At 40.9% G+C, this 18,826-nt stretch overlaps 1 protein-coding gene across 1 annotated transcript; it reads right to left on the reverse strand.

The window, feature by feature from the left end:
- Positions 1-648: 648 nt before the first annotated feature.
- Positions 649-18,758, reverse strand: ncbp1 (nuclear cap binding protein subunit 1). Its single transcript, XM_080415981.1, has 23 exons — positions 18,580-18,758; positions 16,874-16,962; positions 16,085-16,185; positions 15,674-15,830; positions 15,412-15,519; positions 14,866-14,987; positions 14,497-14,566; positions 13,898-14,113; positions 13,589-13,686; positions 12,649-12,712; positions 12,433-12,543; positions 12,040-12,104; positions 10,961-11,023; positions 10,527-10,601; positions 9,891-9,994; positions 9,530-9,652; positions 5,850-5,952; positions 4,618-4,711; positions 3,692-3,795; positions 3,344-3,461; positions 2,785-2,952; positions 2,051-2,164; positions 649-1,829 (listed from the first exon to the last, which is right to left on the reverse strand). The coding sequence occupies exons 1-23, from the start codon at positions 18,611-18,613 to the stop codon at positions 1,716-1,718; spliced, it is 2,415 nt and encodes an 804-aa protein (XP_080272107.1). The 5' UTR covers positions 18,614-18,758; the 3' UTR covers positions 649-1,715.
- Between the last annotated feature and the right edge of the window lie 68 nt (positions 18,759-18,826).

The raw sequence follows: 18,826 nt of genomic DNA on the forward strand, positions 1-18,826 counted from the left end.
AAATATCAATTCTCTAACATACTTTGGAAGGCAAAAGGGAACCAGAGTAAAAAGATGCTTTTTGGTGTCAAAGCATACATCCCCTTACAACCTCTGTAGTAAAGTTACATTTATACTTTGACCGCATGCAACACACATCTGGACTATTTTAAGTAAAAAATGTGTCCTTGTTGATAAATTAACTAATACTGCATGCATTTATGATGTCCGTTGTCCACAATATACTTTATATTGCCCTGCACATGAAGTCTTAAACACATTGGCTGAAATTACGTTGTCTGTATGTCTCTGAAACCGTGTCACAATCAAGAAAATAAATCCTCAGTCCACACCAATGAATCGCAACATTTAGTTGCAATTTGAAACCACTTGAAACAAAACCAGTGTACTCCGACAAAGTAACTGGGAAGTCATGCAGTACCATACCTATTGTACCTATTTGACATGACATCACCGTCACGTTTCTCTATAACTGATAACAATCCCAAATAAGCTACACAGGTTAATGAGGAGAGGGATGTGGGGGCAACATTAGAATTAAAAACATTGCAATACATTTCATCATGGTTTCAAAGCCTTACATGCTGCGTGCCACTATGTAGCCGAGTTCTTGGAAATGGAGGTGATGCAATAGACAAAGCAGGCAAACAGACTCTACAGAGTTTTAATCATTTCCCAATTTCACATAAAATACATATAAAAAAGTAGAGCGCTCTCTGGGTTCGGAATCAATTGGAGCAAAACCTGAAATTGCCTTATACCGGGTTCCTTTTTTTCCACTGCTCAGTTCTGACTCGCAGATGATACATTTAAAAAATACACTCATAGGACTACGAGCATTATGATAAAAATAACAAAAAAACGAACTAAAACCATACCGCAAATAAATGGCCAAAAGATTGACAGATTCCTGTTAGCATTCCTACTTTCAAAACGAGTACATGTAAAAACAAAAATGACCAATGAGAAGATTCTTGAGGCAAGAACTGGTTTGTGTGTAAAAATGGTTAGCATTCAGTTGGTTGACTATATACACTATATGACTAAAAGTCAATGGACACCATTTCTAATTAATGTTTCTAATTAGTGCCCTTTGTTGCAGTGAAATTCATTGTTTACGCTACAGCTACAATGATTGACATTCAACTGTATGCTTCCAATTTTGTAGCAACAGAGGAAGGAAATGTTATGTTTCAGATTGACAATCCCCTATGACACCCACACATAGGGCTGCACAATAAAAAAAATGTTTGGGTTCACAATAATGTAATTGTGAAACTAGCAATTATTTCAAAATCCTTATTTGGTCAGCTGTACCCTGCCCTCATCTCCTCACCTTTATACAAGAGTTAATATAACCATTAAGACAATGGAAAAAAAACAAAGATGATTTCATCATTAATGATATCACAATATTATGCAAAAATATAAACCAATCCATTTCTGAATGGGGGAGTGTGTGTTGGGGGAGATTGCCATTCTGCAACAAGAAACAGCCTTCTGCAAACTGTAGGCACAAAATTGGTAGCAGCTGTAGAATTAACTTAATCCATTAACTGGGCACAAATTAGAATCATTAATTGGAAAGACCGTCCACTGACTTTTGGTCATATATTAGAGCGTATATATGGCAAGTTTTTAGAAGGAGATGAAGTGTGTGTGTGTGTGTGTGTGTGTGTCTCTATGTCTGGGTGTGTAGATCTGTATGTATGGGCTTAGAGCTGCAGGGCACAGAACTGCTGATAGACGGCCAGGATGTGAGGGTCAAGCTCTGCTGTGAACAGCAGGTTCTCCAAGGTGCCCATGTACTCCCTGATGGTCACATGGTGCTGCACAGGGGAGAGAAGGACCACCAATCAATCATTCTATTCTTCCAACTCACTCCGTTATACATTCAACTGATCTGTCAACTATATCAGCGGTTCTCAAATTTCATTTCAAGGACCCCAATAAATATAAATGGACCCATAGGAGCCACGCTGTAAAACCCTTTTTCTCTGAGTACTTCCTTGGTGTGTGTGTGTGTGTGATGTATATGCGAGTGCTTTACCATGAGGAAGATCTGCTCCAACCTCTCGATACAGTTCTTGTACCAGGGAGTATTGATGTCAACGCTGGCCGTCTCACAGCGAACTAGGTGCTCTGTCAGCATCATGATGAAACGCTGCAAGGAACAGAAAACAAATACTCATTACAATCACTTACATCATAATATTTTCACCAATACAATAAACCTACTGGAATATATCTTTATGAAATCCACAGCTCGTATAGTGCAGTAACTGGGCGGCTGAGTAAAGGCATAACTGTACACATTGCCGTGTATCTTTTTGACAGATTTCAGTGAAAGGGCCTCCGACATTAACTCATTCAGTGCCACATGACGTCTAAGACGTCATGGCCCTGAGCACCACGTCTAAGAAGTCATAAAAAATAATTAAAAAAAAGGTTCAGAACCCAAGATATATTTTTTTTACAATGAATTTTGGCTGTAGCACTCAGAACCAAACTTCCATAAATAAGAATGGCACTGAAAGAGTTAACCACATGAACCCTGGCATCCTTGTTCTGGACATATCATAATAAAGGGGATGTTTTGGTGAAAATGGGCTAACATTCAGCTAAAATAGCAGATCTGTAAGGTTGTACAGTAGATACAGTAGCTATTTTCAGCAAATAAGTTTGGTGTAGAAGGGAAAAAAGGGGGCCAAGTACAGACCCTTGGGGAACCCCTGTCAAAAAATTATATACTAGGATTTAAGTGGTTTAGAACCACTGTGGTACCTGGAAGATGACAAGGAAGAGGTTCTTCTGTTCGCTCTGAGCAGACTCCACTTTCTCCTGGAGTTTCTCTATCTGCTCCTCCAGCTGACCTTCCTCATCTTCACTGTTCTTCTCCATGTCTTCATCGTCGCCGCTGTGGGCACTGTGGGCACTGTGAGTGCTGTCCCTCTGCTCACACACACACACAAAATGTCGAACTGATCAGACTGAACTCAACATCACTCCACTAAGGCAGTGGTTCTCAAACGTTTTAATTTCAAGGATCCCCAGTTTGGTATGCATTAGGCCACGGAACTGTGCGTACATTAAATGGTTTTAACACAAACCTTCCTGGACAATCAGAAACGAGTATTCATTCAAACCATTGCATAAATTAATAAAAATGTCTTGATCTTTATAGAATCACTGGAATGTTATTGTACAATATGGTTATGGTTATAACCCTTGTAATTCTTGCAACTGGTTGCTTGTAATGTTGACAATGGAGAAATGTAAGGCTCATTCTATGGTCATGAGACATAGGCTGAACAGTAATGTAAAATTGGGAACAACAAGTTACCCTCTTGTGTTGCTGTTTCTCCAGCTTGTCCTTGGCCTCTTCCAGCTCCTTCTGGATCTTCTGCACATGTTTGTCCATCTTACGAATGGTGGAGTGCAGAATCTCCCAAACGTAAAACCTACACAGAAGACACGGTCAGAAATGCTCATGATAGCTTCACTTAATGCTATTCCATATATTACTGAGATATATATGATAGAGAGAGCGATTAGATGGATTATTTTATGATCTGCTTTTCCATTCCAATTGACCCCCTCCCAGCTACTTCCTGGCAGCCCCAACTTTGAAAAACCTGTGCACTACCCAACTAAAGGACATGATCTCTGATCTCTGTCTGTCTCTATCCACCTGGTGAATTCGTGAGCCATATCCGGAGAGAAGAGCCAGTTGGCCACAGCCGCGCAGTCCACAATCTGGGTGCGGACCATCTTGTCCACCAGCGCAGAGGTCATCTGCAATAGCAGCGCACATGTGGTTAATATTGAATCAGTCAAGTTTATTTACACTGCATTATCAACGATCTAACAAGAATCTATTCCTTTAAAAGGAGTAGTTCACCCAAAAAAATTGCAAAAAAATTGCACACCCCATGAAGGCTTGACTTCATGGATTTAAAAAAAAAAATCGCATTCTTAAGCCAATAATTTGATGACCGGCGGAAATATGCAAATGTGTCCGGTAGGAGACTCAAAGTAGACTCTTTGTGTCTCCTACCGGAAATACACCCGGTCATCAAATTATTGGCTTAGGAATGCGACAAAAACAAAAAATAAATCATGAATTCAAGGCTTCATGTGGTGTGTAATTGATTTTAGATGTTTTTGGGGTGAACTACTCCTGTAAGATTAATTGAATTTGGTTCCCTTTCCAGAGAAAGTGACAACGGCCTCTGCATTCAGAGATGCAGAGACCAAGCAATGCAGGCAGCACTAGTCCACAAATCCATACACATCAGTAGGTTAGTCTTTCACTTCTGTTTGTTGTCTACTGTAGTGTCAAACAGCAAGTCTGTGGTCTGAAGGTTTGTTCTGTAATTTGGTTCCCTTTCCAGAGAAAGTGACAACGGCCTCTGCATTCAGAGATGCAGAGACCAAGCAATGCAGGCAGCACTAGTCCACAAATCCATACACATCAGTAGGTTAGTCTTTCACTTCTGTTTGTTGTCTACTGTAGTGTCAAACAGCAAGTCTGTGGTCTGAAGGTTTGTTCTGTAATCCTGTACTTCGTTAAATCAGTTCATGTCAGATTGTTAAAACTTGTGTTTCTGGTTTTACCTCCGGATGCTTCCTCCAGACCTCATAGATCACTCGGAGTATGTGCAGTTTGCCCTCATCACACTCTGTCAGTGCTTTTAACACCTCGTGGAACCTGTCAAGAAGGGATTTAGAATACATATTATGGTCAGGCCCTGGACAGATTATGGATGTGATTCACTTTCTCATGTTTATTTCTTAACACATTGGGTGCCAGAAGCTATGCGTTATGTGCCATAAACGGTCCGGACCGTTTTTATAAAAAAATATATTTTTCCCACGTGGGGCGCTCTAACTTTGGGATCATCCAAGGAGTCTCTAAGAAGGAGAGACCGGATGTGGATCCATGTCAAAAATGCTTCTGGTCGTCGGCTCCAATGTTAACTCCTTGACTAAAAGCTTAATATCTCCATTTCTTTTTAACGTGGTGGAAATGAGCCGTTTTCGAGCGGCGATCACTCTGCAATGGAGGATCGCGTTAGAAATATTATTGTTCTAGGCGTTAGTCGGGACCCTCCGCCGTCTCGCACGCAGGCTTTGTTTACATGCGCTCCTCGTCGGGGCTTCTACAGCACGAAACATATCAACGTAAGTGGAAGGAAAATATGCTGGCACACGATGTGTTAAGATATATTGCTTTATTGTTTTGTCTTTACCGATACATTTATTTTATTTGGTATTTTTCTTATCTGTGGCTGTGCAATTGTGAACATTTCTGGACAAAAAAGGCGAGTACAAATGCAATAATATTACACTAGTCTTTAAAGGACAGCATGAAAAAACTGGAGAAAAAAAACATATCCATCAGATCTGTACTACAGAATTTTAGAGTAGGTTTAGTTAGGTATAGTAAGTTTGACTTATCAAAGACAAAATGTGTCTGTTTTCCTATTTCACCGACCAACTGTGTTTATGAACTAAGAGGCGATTATCCTTTTCTATCTCGCAATCACATCAAAACCACACTCAGCTGGTGTGTGCCTGTGTGGGTATTGGGACACAACAAGGCTGGGGTACAAAGGAAGCTAGAAGCAAAAACAAAGAAAACTCAAGTTCTTGTAAAAATCCAGCAACTGATAAAGATCAATACAAAACAATAGGGCTCCAAATAGGCAGCAAAAACATATCTCCAATGAGGAATGTGTTTTGAGAAACCCAAAGCCATGGGAGGAAGCTGAAAAGCCACACGACAGGTAGGCATGGAGGTTACTTGGCACAGTGGTTGGGAACCAACCAACCACACAAACACTCACTTGGCCAGGGCACTGAAGGAGTGGCTGAAGGACTTCGCAGCCAGATGGAGCAGGGTCTGCAGAAACACCTCAATCTTCAGAGGGTTGAAGCTCTCTCCCTCATCTGGAAGAACATAGATGGAGACAGAAACAGACAAAGAGAAAGTACAAGAGAGAAAACACAGTAAGAGAAAGTACACCAAGAGAAAGGAGACAGTAAGTAAGCAAGCAGGACAGAGCTGCTGCTAAATGTCACATCTATACTACAATCCGCAAACTGGCTGTAGTTGGTGGTACAAAGCGGGGCAAAAAAATCAAAAACTGCACACTGCGCATGCACCGCTGTTGCCAGATCGTGCGCGAGCAACAAGCAACCAGCTTCATGAAAAAACACAGAGCTGCGCACTGCGCATGCGTCGACACACTTTCTCTAACCAATTTACACCCACTTCACGCTTACAACACCTGGACATGGCGTCGTCGCTCATCATTCTGTGATTGACAGCAAATGTTGGCCAATCAGGTGGCGAGTTCGAGTGAGCCCGAATGGCTCCGAGTGTAGCCGACAAAAGACGAACGGCAGCCATTGTTGTTTGTGCGAGTCAGGGTGCGAGTGCCTTCACTTCTTACTTTCGGCTATAAAACGCTCTCAAACTTCTTCTTTGAGGCACGGAATTTACTTATAAGATATCGTTTGGATAGAATTTAGTTGTTTCACTTCATATGTGTGGTCAATTAATCATGACAGAGCCTATTTAAAAATAAAAATTCAGAGAACCGGCAGGGGCGGACAGCGAGAGAATTTTCACTGACGGACAGACAGAGACAGAGAGACAGAGAGGGAGAGAGAGAGAGAGGAAGAGAGGGAGGGAGGGAAAGAGAGAGAGAGGGAACGAGGGAGGGAGAGAGAGGAAGACAGGGAGAGAGAGGGCCAGAGGGGAGAGAGAGAGACAAGGAGATGGACAGAGAGGGAGGACGGCAGGACGCGATGCGATGCGGTTAAAAATGTAAACACTTTTTTGGGGGAAAATTTTATCCCACGATTTTTGAACCCCAAAATAAGCGAGCCCTCGCTTATTTTTGCACGGACGTAATTTGTTTGTCATTGTGGTGAATGTTGTGTGTGCTGCTGATGTTTGTTCTGTGAAGCTTAATGTCAGAGTGTTTGTGTTGGAGCGCCTCAGTGCGGCTGCAGAGTTCATGTGCAACATCTTGCATGTGTGGCTGTGGCTTCACAGTTTTCCTTCGCCGTGTCTGTAGGTCACGGCCTGGAGGGTCTCCAGGGGCCCCACCCTCTGGGTTTTTTTTTTTATCCCATGATTTTGTACCCCCAAACGACATTTTCTTTGGGGGGGTTAGGGGGGGGGGTACTAGAATTCGGGCGCGCTTCCGCTTCCGGGGGGGCAGCTGGAAATTTCCGCGTGCGTCACAGAAGGGGGCGTTCAGTAGGAATTATGGCGGCCACCATACGAAACTCCAACGAACTGCAGAGGCCAATGAGGTATCTAGGTTTCTATATCTATGTTGGTCTGCCCTCAGCCTTCCACTTCCGGTGGTGCGACTATGTTTTCATTCCCACTAACAATATTTCTCCACGGAACACTAACACAATTTCTCCCAAAGAACATGGATCGTTTTGGTTATAAGCCCACTTGTTTCTATGATGAAAGAGCAAGTTAAAATGTTACTAACATTCCGTGGTTTTGTCTGCTCCGAGGACGCTATTGTTAAATGAGTTTCGGTTCGTTTCCAGAGGGAATGGACCCTTCGCTAAACCCCACCCCAAAAGCAATTGTCCAATGCCAGCTTAGCAACCGTTGTTAGCCTGGCATAGGTCTGGCAAGCTTTCGTCACCTGCCATAGCTGTCAATGTTATATCGCCCGCACACACACACACACACACACACAATCATTTGCAACATAATGGCAAGAATAGGAATACCACGATAACGTAATGGTGACTATGAACCACGTAGCCTACCCAAACCCGTTGGAGGCTGCTTTTCCCAAGCTGAAATCTGCACTTAAACTGCAAGGCTTCATGGCTGTGTTGTTGAACACATACACAGCTTAACTTCGGGAAAGTTACACGACTCACTCGCCCAGGTGGTGTCAATAATAGGCTACTAATCACCGTCATCGTAACAAAATTCAGAATCACAGCGCTGCCTGTTTCGGATTCCGCACGTTAAAGTATATTAATTCATTTGTTCGTCTATTTATTAACTGCTACTGCAGTCCCTGCGGTACATGAAAACTCCTGTTACAGTCAAGGATCACCTTAAACCTGGTGTTTGCACTTTCTCCATTTACGGTCCGTACATCTATATAAACTTTCAGATTTTAAATATAAAGTGCTTACCCCATGGCCACGGATGTTACAATTATGCACGGGACTCCCAAAAGTACCCGTATATTCTGTATTGTTCAATGAAAAGCATTTTAATCCGATCAGTGGCCATTTTCTCATAATGTATTTGAGTGCAATACACCTACCAACCGATAGGGTCACTCAGTTGAAAGCATATAGAGAAAATGGCCACTGATCAGATTAAAATGCTTTTTATTGGACAATACGGATGATACAGGTACTTCTGAGAGCCCGTATATACATGTAACATCCGTGGCCATGGGATAAGCACTTTATATTTGAAATATGAACGTTTATGTAGATGTACGGGCCATAAATGGAGAAAGTCTAAACACCAGGTTGAAGTTCATCCATGACGGTCGTGACAGTCGACCGTCGTGTATCCATGGCTATTACTCTCTCTAACATTTCCTATGTTTTTAGTTTATTGAAATAATGTCATGCACATTTGTCCAGTGCATAGCCTACTGCAGGCCTTGTTGACTAGATTTAGAAGAGATTTTGAAGCTCTTGCTCCTGAAATGATCGATTATTTTTAAGGTGAAAAGCCATCATTTAACATGCAAGTCAATGGGTGAGAAGCAGAGATTGCCAGGCACTGCCAGGCCTGGGTGTGACTAACTTCGCACCACCAGTCACAGAGTGGAGTGGGTGGGGCTTAGCGAAGGGTCCATTGAGCCGCACACATGTAAATCCCACACACTACATTTGATTGGGTAAAGCCTGCTTCCTGATCTGAAGGCCCGCCCACGCCACGCCAATGTGCATGGGTTGTAAACACGGCTACCGACAGATCCAAGCGCAGCTATGGATCTGTTCTTGAGTAATTACATCAGTCCTTATATTGAGAGAGGGTAGAAAAATGTATGCAGAAGAGACAACTAGCTCTCTAGCTGTAAAACACATTGTTGTTACCCATGTCCTGTTCCGGTTCAGTGTCCCATAGCTTTGTTTAATTGGCTCGGCAGCAGATTAAGCTATGGGAAAATTAACCGGAACAGGAAACCGGTAGGTCACCTTTTGGAAAGTATATTACTGCAATGAAAATTGAGTGAAGGATTTTACTTCAAACTACATGTACCCTGTCCTGGTCTAGAAAGCCAAAAAGAACCTGGTTCTATATGCAGTCTCCCTAGCAGCTTCCCAACTGATAAAATCTATGGACTTTTCATCAGAGATGCATTAGGGACAGTGGGACTTATTTGAATGAATAAAACATCTGTTTGGTAGGGTACGTTGTAGTCTCCCTCTTTTTCCATTGATATATTTTGACCATAGGCCTGGTGTTGGGTGTGACAGCTACTAGTTGACAACCCATGAAGCCACTCACCGTCATCATCCTCCTGGTTAGGGTTGGGTACTTCCTTGAGGATGGTCAGGATCTCCTCATTGGATGCTCGGTTCTTGATGGCATTGCTAACGGTGATAGAGGATTGGTAACCTGGCAACGATGCTGTTGGGGAGGGGCCACACTGATTATTCTACTCTACTATTCTAATATGTTCGGCAAGCTCTAACAATACTAGTGTTTAGGTCGTATTAGTGCAGTCTTGTAGAATAATGAATACAGATTAAATGGGCATACAGATGACTGCTTTGGAGTTCATTATTTAACCACAATTTAATATTACAGTGCAATAAATGTCAGGGTCAAGACAAAATTGTCAAATGACAAAGAATGCTTGACTTACAATTACTCTCTTCGTCGTATTTGTAGTAGAAGAGGGGTTCGGCTGGGATGAGTGCTGAGAAATTAGCAGGGACAATGTCCACTATCCTCTGGTGGTATGACAGCCTAAAATGGACACGGACAAATTGACAACTCAGCAGCTAGTACCAGAAATAACGTGTCGCATCGTGACGGGTTGTGAGCTTGTAGATCTGCTATTTTTGAAGCGCGACATCGGCACGCAAGTAAATATACATCAGGCTTTACAACTTTCTTACAAATCCAAATGATTTTTAGGGCGTTTCTGCCTTTATCGATAGTACAGTGGATAGAGACAGGAAACAAGGAGAAGCCGAGGAGTTACACGCAACAAATGGTCCAGTCGGCTGGGAATCAAACAAGGGACTCGCTGAGCATGTCACTCAGGCATCAGGGCCTATATGGTATTTCAAGATGAAAACAGTCTAATATGATGTGAACCAAGCAATAATGATCATAATGAATCAGAATGCATTTCTATCAACTAAACTTGATTTAATGAAGGTCATGGGGCACTTAGAGGGCAAGAGGAAGAATTTCCCTGTATCACTTGAGTTCAAGCTTAAAGCAAACAGAACATCTAATGCGATGATATGCAAAGCCTCTAATCTTTTATTACCTCATGCATTTCTCGAGCACCTCCTTGACAAATTTGGGCTTAGGTTTGTCTGCATCCACGGTCAAGCAGTCAGCCCTATGGAGAGATATACAAGTCACGAATAGAATCAAACACATTTTAAAATGTGTTTTTGTCACTTTAGCTGCAGCGCACTGCACCATTATAAAATGATCATTGTAATTGCTTGATTTGTCAAAAATAAAAATAAATGTATGTACACATATTTTGCACTTTCTGTATTAATAAAAAAAAAAACAGCATGCACTGCTTGACATTTAAAGCTTCAATATAAAATTGTATGAGTAATCATTAGAATTTATAATCATGATATGCTATCCTCAAAACTCAATACTGACCTTGTTATGCACAGAATTATTTTGCAGCAAGCATGAAACATGTATAGTCCCATAAATGTTGATGTAGTATTTACTCACCAGTCCTCCCAACTCCATCGAAATTGAAAGTTGCTCAAATGATGAGCAAACCAGTTGAGGAGTCTGAAAATGAACGAGAGACAAGCTTGTAAAACTGGACCACAACAGATGCAATTTCTACAAGGTCTTATAATTGTGTGGTAGAAGTACAACTTAAAGGAGGGCGCCATTGTTAGATTTAAGGTTGTTTAGTCAATTAGCACGAAATTCACACATTTTTGCATTGATCAACACAGTTAATATCACAAATGAGAAACCGGCTGAGAATTTATAAAATGTAGGTCTCACTCTTAATGGTGCTTAGCCATCTGATCCTACAATAAATACCCAGAATTCACTTGAATTTGTATTAAAGTGTCAAATCACAACAAATTGTCTCAAGACACTTTACATGTAGAGCAGAGACCCGACATTGTCCCACCCTGGCTGAGCAAGCAATTTTTGCGACAGTGGCAACAAAAAACTCCCCCTTAACTGGAAGAAACGTCAGTTAAGGAGAATTTTGGACTAAGTTTTTCTTACCTTTTCTATGATGTTATGATATCTTAGGATGAATGGTACAGTAGAACAATTTCATAACTCCATCCCGGGTCCGCCACAGCTTAAAACGTGCGCGGATAGGCCTTGCGCTAGATCGCATATTTTAATAGCGTTTTCTTTTTTTTTTTTTTTATCTGACGTTCATAGTGACAGAACACTATGCAAAAAATAAATTAAAAAATCTCGAGATTTCAATCTCGTCTAACGAGACTTCTGTTTTTTTGACAGTGTTCTGTCACTATGAACGTTTAAGGGGGAGTGAGGACTTGGCTCTCAAGAACTTTAAGGCTGTTGCGCCTTGTGTGAAGTTTTGTCTTTCTTTTGATTTGCTGCTTAAGCATGAGTCAGAGAGCGCTGACAGACTTAACACCATGTATTGATCAATACTCTCACAGATAAGTACATGGAGATAAGATTGGAAAACTGTTTAAGCGATTCACAGGCCCAAATACTCCATACAGGCAAAGCCTAGGTTTAATATATTGATGGCTATGGACAATTGGACATACAAAAAAGAAAAATCTGAGTGTATCGTTTACCTATCTATGCAAGCGGTGTTCATAGTGTCCAGTCTCGTGTACAGCATCTCTGTAGCTTGAGCCAACTGGCATTCAGCTGTTAAGGTCAACTCAAATGACAAATGCATTGTCCTTTATAATGAATTGAACAAATCTACATTAATGCCTTTAAATAAATAGTAAAGTATTAACAGCATGTAATGTTACCCCTCTCTCTCCATTTGCTGACCAATCTTTCGGGCCACTATCAATACGATAATGGATCTTTTATATTTGTACATATTTAATTGCAGTATACAGAATGCAAGATTTCAAAAACTTATGTTAAATAAAATATCTTCTCAACTGTACAATAATAAACTTCTCAAACATACAGCATTTTAACTAAGTTAAATCATCATCAGGTAAGGATACAACTTGGGGCAGTGATCCAGGCTGCAGTTTGCAGAGTTCAATGAGCAATGTGGTGTACATGACGTCAATGTGGGGCGGCACAGGTAGCTGGAAAAGTTGTCCAAAAATCACCTGTGGCAAAGAGAAGCAAACAGTCTACTACAGTGGGAACACCTCCGTTGTCTGAAACCTTTTCTATTTTTTTCCTGGTGACAAAATTATAAAATAACACCATACCTCCACAATGTGATAGTTAAGTGGAATCTTGTTCTTCCCTGGATAGCTGAGTAACTGGGCAGCACTGAAAATAAAAAACAACATTATTTTAGAGAAATATAAATTCAAGAACTTCGTTGTTGCTTGAAGATTCATTACATCATTTCTTTTATCCTAGTACTTTTCTTAGTTTGTCTAAGAAACCGTGCTGGCTACCTGTTTAAAGAAACAGGTAAAATACATAGCAGAACGTTTCTCTAGCAATCTTTGAATAATGAAAAGGGGCGACACCTGCTGGTCAACTAGTACTATGAAAATAGCATTCACACAATGAATCCAATATCCAACAGGGAAACGGGATTAATTCAACTCTTTACAGGCACCAAAAACAATCGTACATAACAAAGAACTTCTTAATACTTCTTACAGTTAATAAGCATTGAGACAAGATTTAAAATGACTCTTTTAGCACTAGCATATTGTACATCCCATAGATATACACAATGGCTGGACCACACACAAAGACAAAATGTGTCATCAACTTGTGAAAGGCTTTTCTCTCTTTCACCACTGTATGGAAAAAAACATTATATTTAAAATAATTTATATATTCCATGACCTTTGTATGTCTTTATCTGAGTAGGAGAGAGCATTGATAGTGTATTAAGTCATACAAGGCTTATTAAGCAGGGTGTCTTTTAAATGTTCACATTCAGACATGGAAAAGAGGCCCATAGTTTGAGGGTGATACATTTTTATGTTTGACAGACAGCAGCCAAATTGGTACAAAGGGTCCTAATGAAAAGGGACAACCCACCGCAAGAAGCTTTTATTGCATTTTAATTTTGCCCACTTGGTGACTGGTGCTAATGCACTAATCAACAACAACACAACACTGGATAGCTATTGGCCAAATGTGGGCGGTTTACCACCCTCGATGCCAGAGATAGCCGTTACTCACCATGTTTTCCTCTCTTTCCAGTGAGATTTGATGATACAGTGTAGGTTCTCCTCAATAACAAACCTCTCAACTGAATGGCTGCCAGGCATAACAGGGCCCTAAGGATTGACAGAAGACAACTTTGTAGAGAAAAACAGTGGCAATAATTCTAGGATTTTATTTAAAACAGTTGGGTATTGGTGGTACACAAAATAAGAATGTGTACACTATTAGGCCAATAACATTTCTTAGAGTGGGAGCTTTTGGGCTCTACTGGTAGTCTGGTACACTATCAGTCGGTATCAATACCCAGCCATATGAACACCATACCTCAGGGGCATCAGTGTAGTCAAACATACGGAAGACGACTTTGGGCATAGGGTACTGGGCGTCGGGCATGTGTCCCGGCGGGGTGAACGGAGGCAGGTTGTGCTGCAGGGCCTCACATAGTACGCTGTCGAAGGCAATGTACGGACGCAGGATGTGTCGCTCCTGCCAACGATCTTTTTTTAGCTTCTGAATCTGGGACCAAAGGCAGTCCAGGTACTGGGTGGGACAAGGAGAGGATAGGTTACATTTAAGTACATTTTACTACCCTATTCCAGATGAGTGAGAAAACATGTGACAGGACAAGTTGATTTGACTGTTCTCATATATATTTCTTGTTTCCACCTCTTTTGTGTGATCCCTTCTGTTTTTATTGTTTCACTGCTGGATTTTTTATAAGCATCTTGCAACCTTGTTAAGAAAGATGCTATAGTACAATGTATTCTCATGTTGGTTGCTTAGTTCAAACATATGACCTAATAGCTACTGGATTGGTTGCTTTAACTGCTAGGTCACCCTGCCACCCACGCAATCACTAAAAAAGGTACCACTTGGACTTTACATGTCATTGAATTTCAATATACAGTGGCTGTTTCCCTCACCTCCTCTTGTGGGTGGGGCTTCTCTGCTGTCCACACCTGCAGCATGGAGACGTGTGTCTTCGTTCGCCTCCTGAAAATCAACAATGACACTTATATTTGAACTTTCTTCCACATTAAGGAAAAGCCAGAGACATGAGCACGATTCTGATATCTACTAACAGAAACATCATAGACAATTACATTACTATATGTAGATTGAGAAATAACTGTAGGATGTGAATGAAAGCGAGAAAAAAAGAAATGAAAACCAAAGCAAGAAAAGTCAATAGGAAAAGATGGGATTAGAAGATTTAAAACAAGAAATAAAGAAAGAAAGCAATAAAAAAATACGTCAAATTTAGAAATAATAAATTCTGACTGAACACTTACTTCAGGTAGCCCTCAATCTGGCTGAGCAGACGGTCCATCTCAACATCCTTCTTCTCGTACAGCTCCTTACCAACCCAGGGCAGACAGGACAGCACAACGTACACAAACCAGTCTGACCGCACCTGAGGACAAAGATAGCTTGGTCACTTTTTGTTGTTGTTGCAGATAACATGAAATTTCTCCAACACGTTTTTCTTTCCCATTGCGCTTTTACCCTGTTGTATTATAAATATGAATATCATCCACCGTAATTTGCTCACAGGGTTTATCTTATGAACAATACAGAAATTTAAGAAAAAGAAAATGTCTGCATTTAATACAACAGTGGCGGATTGGAGCTATGCCCATATGCACATTTTAAAATAGATGCATATTGTTGTGGTTGTGTCCTTCATAATTCTTCACCATAACACAGGTGAAACCAGCACTGATGAAAAAATATATAGACAACTATTGGTATTTTAAAGCCGGGGGGTGGGGTAGTGGTACCATGTGCAATACATATGACCTAATAGATAATAAATGATTGTGCCCCCCAATAGCTACCTGTGGTACATCCTCCTCTTGCGTAACACTAATGAAGTTCTCAAACATAGCCACCATGGAGGGAGCAGCAATCACATGGCAGTTGACCAGATCAGACAGAAACCTCACCTGCAAAATGGACAGCCAGCATTAAATCAAAAGTAGGTAAAATTAAGATAACATAAAAGCAAGTCCATAAACATATATTGAATATATAGAAATTCAATGAGTTGAGATGAGTCAAAGTTGTTTGTATCGTCCACACGGTCATTTAGTAGCCTACCAAGTAAAGAGCTTCATTGTACAAATAGTTTTTTAATGTCTCCTTGAGTTGTCTGATCATGGCCTCCACAAACTCGCCACCAAAGTTGTAGTTTCGGGCATTGAGAAGGCCAACCAGTGTTGTATACACTGACAACTTCTCAGGGAGGAGGCGGGCACTGTAAATGAAGAGACAACAGGGTTAACCACTTTAATCTTGGTATACGAACTTTGGACATGTCATTATAGGCAAACATTTTCAAAAACAGCAAAAAAAAAAGATTGACACTGTCAATCTGACAAAGTTTTAAATATTATACGAGAACAGGGTTTAAGATTGGGACTTATGTGGTTAAGAAGACTTATGAATGAGAAACCCTGAACCTTTAATCAAACACTGAGCAATAGCGATGAGGTAACAGAAAGTACTTACACAGCACATAAAATGCGCAGGATTTTGTTTTTGTAATTTGGGAGGTCGGCCTCTAGGACGCCTGCAAGACCTTCCAGATTGCTCTCCAGTGATGATGTACTCTGTGGGACAAAAGCAACACCATTGAAAATAGTTTACAAGCAGCGGTAAAGGTGAGGGTAAATGTTGTTTTGACCTTGGGCCACGTAGGCAACTAGCATTACATAATGGTAAACAGCATTAGTACTACTCAGGGAATGCAGCCTTAAAGGAGAATTTTGGACTAAATTTTTCTTACCTTTTCTATGACATTATGATATCTTAGGATGAATGGTACAGTAGAAACACTGTCCCAAAAAAAACAAAAACAAAAAAAAAACAGAAGTCTCGCTAGACTAGATTTCAATCTCGTCTAGCGAGACTTCTGTTTTTTTTTTGTTGGTTGCATAGTGTTCTGTCACTATGAACGTCAGATCTCACCCAAAAAAAATAGGGGTGGAGTTGTGAAATTTTTCTACTGTACCATTCATCCTAAGATATAACGTCATAGAAAAGGTAAGAAAACTTTGTCCAAAATTCTCCTTTAAGGCCAGGTCAACTTGCTCAATTGATTTGACCAATATAAATGCATGCGAATGTAATATTTATTGACTCCTTAACCACTTTCAAACCTGCCGTCCCAATCGAAATTAGGGCGTAAGTGGTTAAATAAACTCTGTGTATGGTAAGGAGGACAGACATGGGGGTTTTGATACCCAATTCTACTTGGATGTGTGTGAGATGCAGCAATGCCAAGACAAGACCTATTACCTTCTCTCCCACACGACATATCAACGACTCCAAGCGGTCCTCAATTTCAATGGGCTCAGATGTCCGCCTCCTTTTGTGGGCTTGGCCTCCTACGAGGGAGAATTGACATACAATTAAAAAACAACATAAAATATACTTTTTTTTAAATCTACATGTCATAAAACATTTATACAGCCCTGCAAATGCATTATGTATTTAAAGGGAAAGACCACTTTGGTAGAGGTTTGGGTTACTTGTAACTTGTGCAGTTAGTTGCCATGATTTAACTCCAAAGGTGGACAAGAACTCACAAATAATTGCTCCATTGATTAGAAATTGATAATAAAATGATTTACATTGTACGGTGAAACAGCTCTCAAAGTCACTCTTTTAGCACGTAAACGAACACAAACCAAGCTGATTCAGACAATATGGAACATCACCAAACCCAGTAGTTTATTTTTCAAATAAAAATGGCAACTTCCTGTAGATTTTTACTATTTGAATATGTGGATCCAGTCCGGGTTTCGTTCCTAATAAAAATAGTAAAATCAACAGGATATCAACATTTGTATTTAAAAAACAAACAGTAAAGGGTTTTGTGATGCTCTACTCCATATTGTCTGAATCATCTTTGTGTACATTTACGTGCCAAAAGAGTGACTTTGAGAGCTGATTCACCGTACAATGTAACTCAATGAGGAGCATATTTTTAATTATCAATTTCTAATCAATGGAGCAATTATTTTTTGTTTATTATTTCTTCTCCACCCTGTTGGAGTTACATCATGGCAAGGTAACTACACAACACAAACCTCTACCAAAGTGGTCTTGCCCTTTAAATGGTGAAGGGTTCATGGCTAGGGTTTATATTTCCTTTCACCAAAACATGTACCCATAAACAATGGCTGTACCAACATTTGGCACCCAGTAATATCAGCGTTAAGGAGTTGAGTAAGGCATTGGTTCTCAAAGTGGGGTCCGGGGACCCCCGGGGGTACTTGAGGGGATACCAGGGGGTCCCCAGCTAAATGATTTATAGGAACCAAATGGACCCTTATGGGTCTGTAACTCTGAAAGTGTACAAATGGAACCAACGGGTCCATCTGGTTCCATTTGTACACTCTCAGAGTTAAATTAACATTTATGTTACAATATGAATTGGGGTCCCAGAGATAGAAATGCCATTAAATGGGGGTCTGTAGCCTAATGTACGTCAAACTGGGGGTCCTTAAGTTACAATGATTGAGAATCACTGCCACAGCCGTACCTTCTCTTACGGGGGTCCCTGGCTTATCTTTTCAAATGGGGGTCCGCGGGCTAATAAGTGTCAATTTGGGGGGGGTCCTTGACATGAAAAAGTGTGAGAACCACTGGAGTATAAGGGCTAAATACACTGTGAGGGTTGCCCCGCCCCCATATACGTCCACTGCCTAACTAGCTAGCTATTCTTCTAACTAGCCGAGGCTAGGCTAGCAACAAGTCTAAAGGAGCAAGACACGGTGAAGTGGGAAACCCTCTGGCTAACAACGTTCATTGGTATATTCATTATATACAGTATAACGGCGGTTAAGTGACTCATACACTAACTACACCAATGTTGCATTCACGTCAACGCGTACATAACATGTGCTGCTGCTGCCCCGTTCCGACGCCAAGCAGCTTAGCATCAGTTAGCCTAGCATATAAAACAAACTGCTAGTCGGTGTTAACAACGTGAAACTTACCGTCGTCCCCGTCACTGTGTCGCCTCCTGGACATTTTTTACGTCGCGCTCTTTAACTCACAAGTGTTTATAAAACAGTCACTATGCAATGTATGTTGTTGTTGTTGTGAGAGTGTGTTTGAATTTGAATGGTCGGCTGCATAGAAGAATAGCGGTTAGATTCAAGTGAAACGCATCCGGTTCATACAGCCAGGGTGGACTGGAAGTAATTGGTGGTGCATCAGGCTTTGTCTTCCGTTTTCCGACCA

This window comes from Gymnoscopelus braueri, assembly GCF_963280865.1.
Source record: "Gymnoscopelus braueri genome assembly, chromosome: 20".
NCBI classification, from domain to species: Eukaryota; Metazoa; Chordata; class Actinopteri; order Myctophiformes; family Myctophidae; genus Gymnoscopelus; species Gymnoscopelus braueri.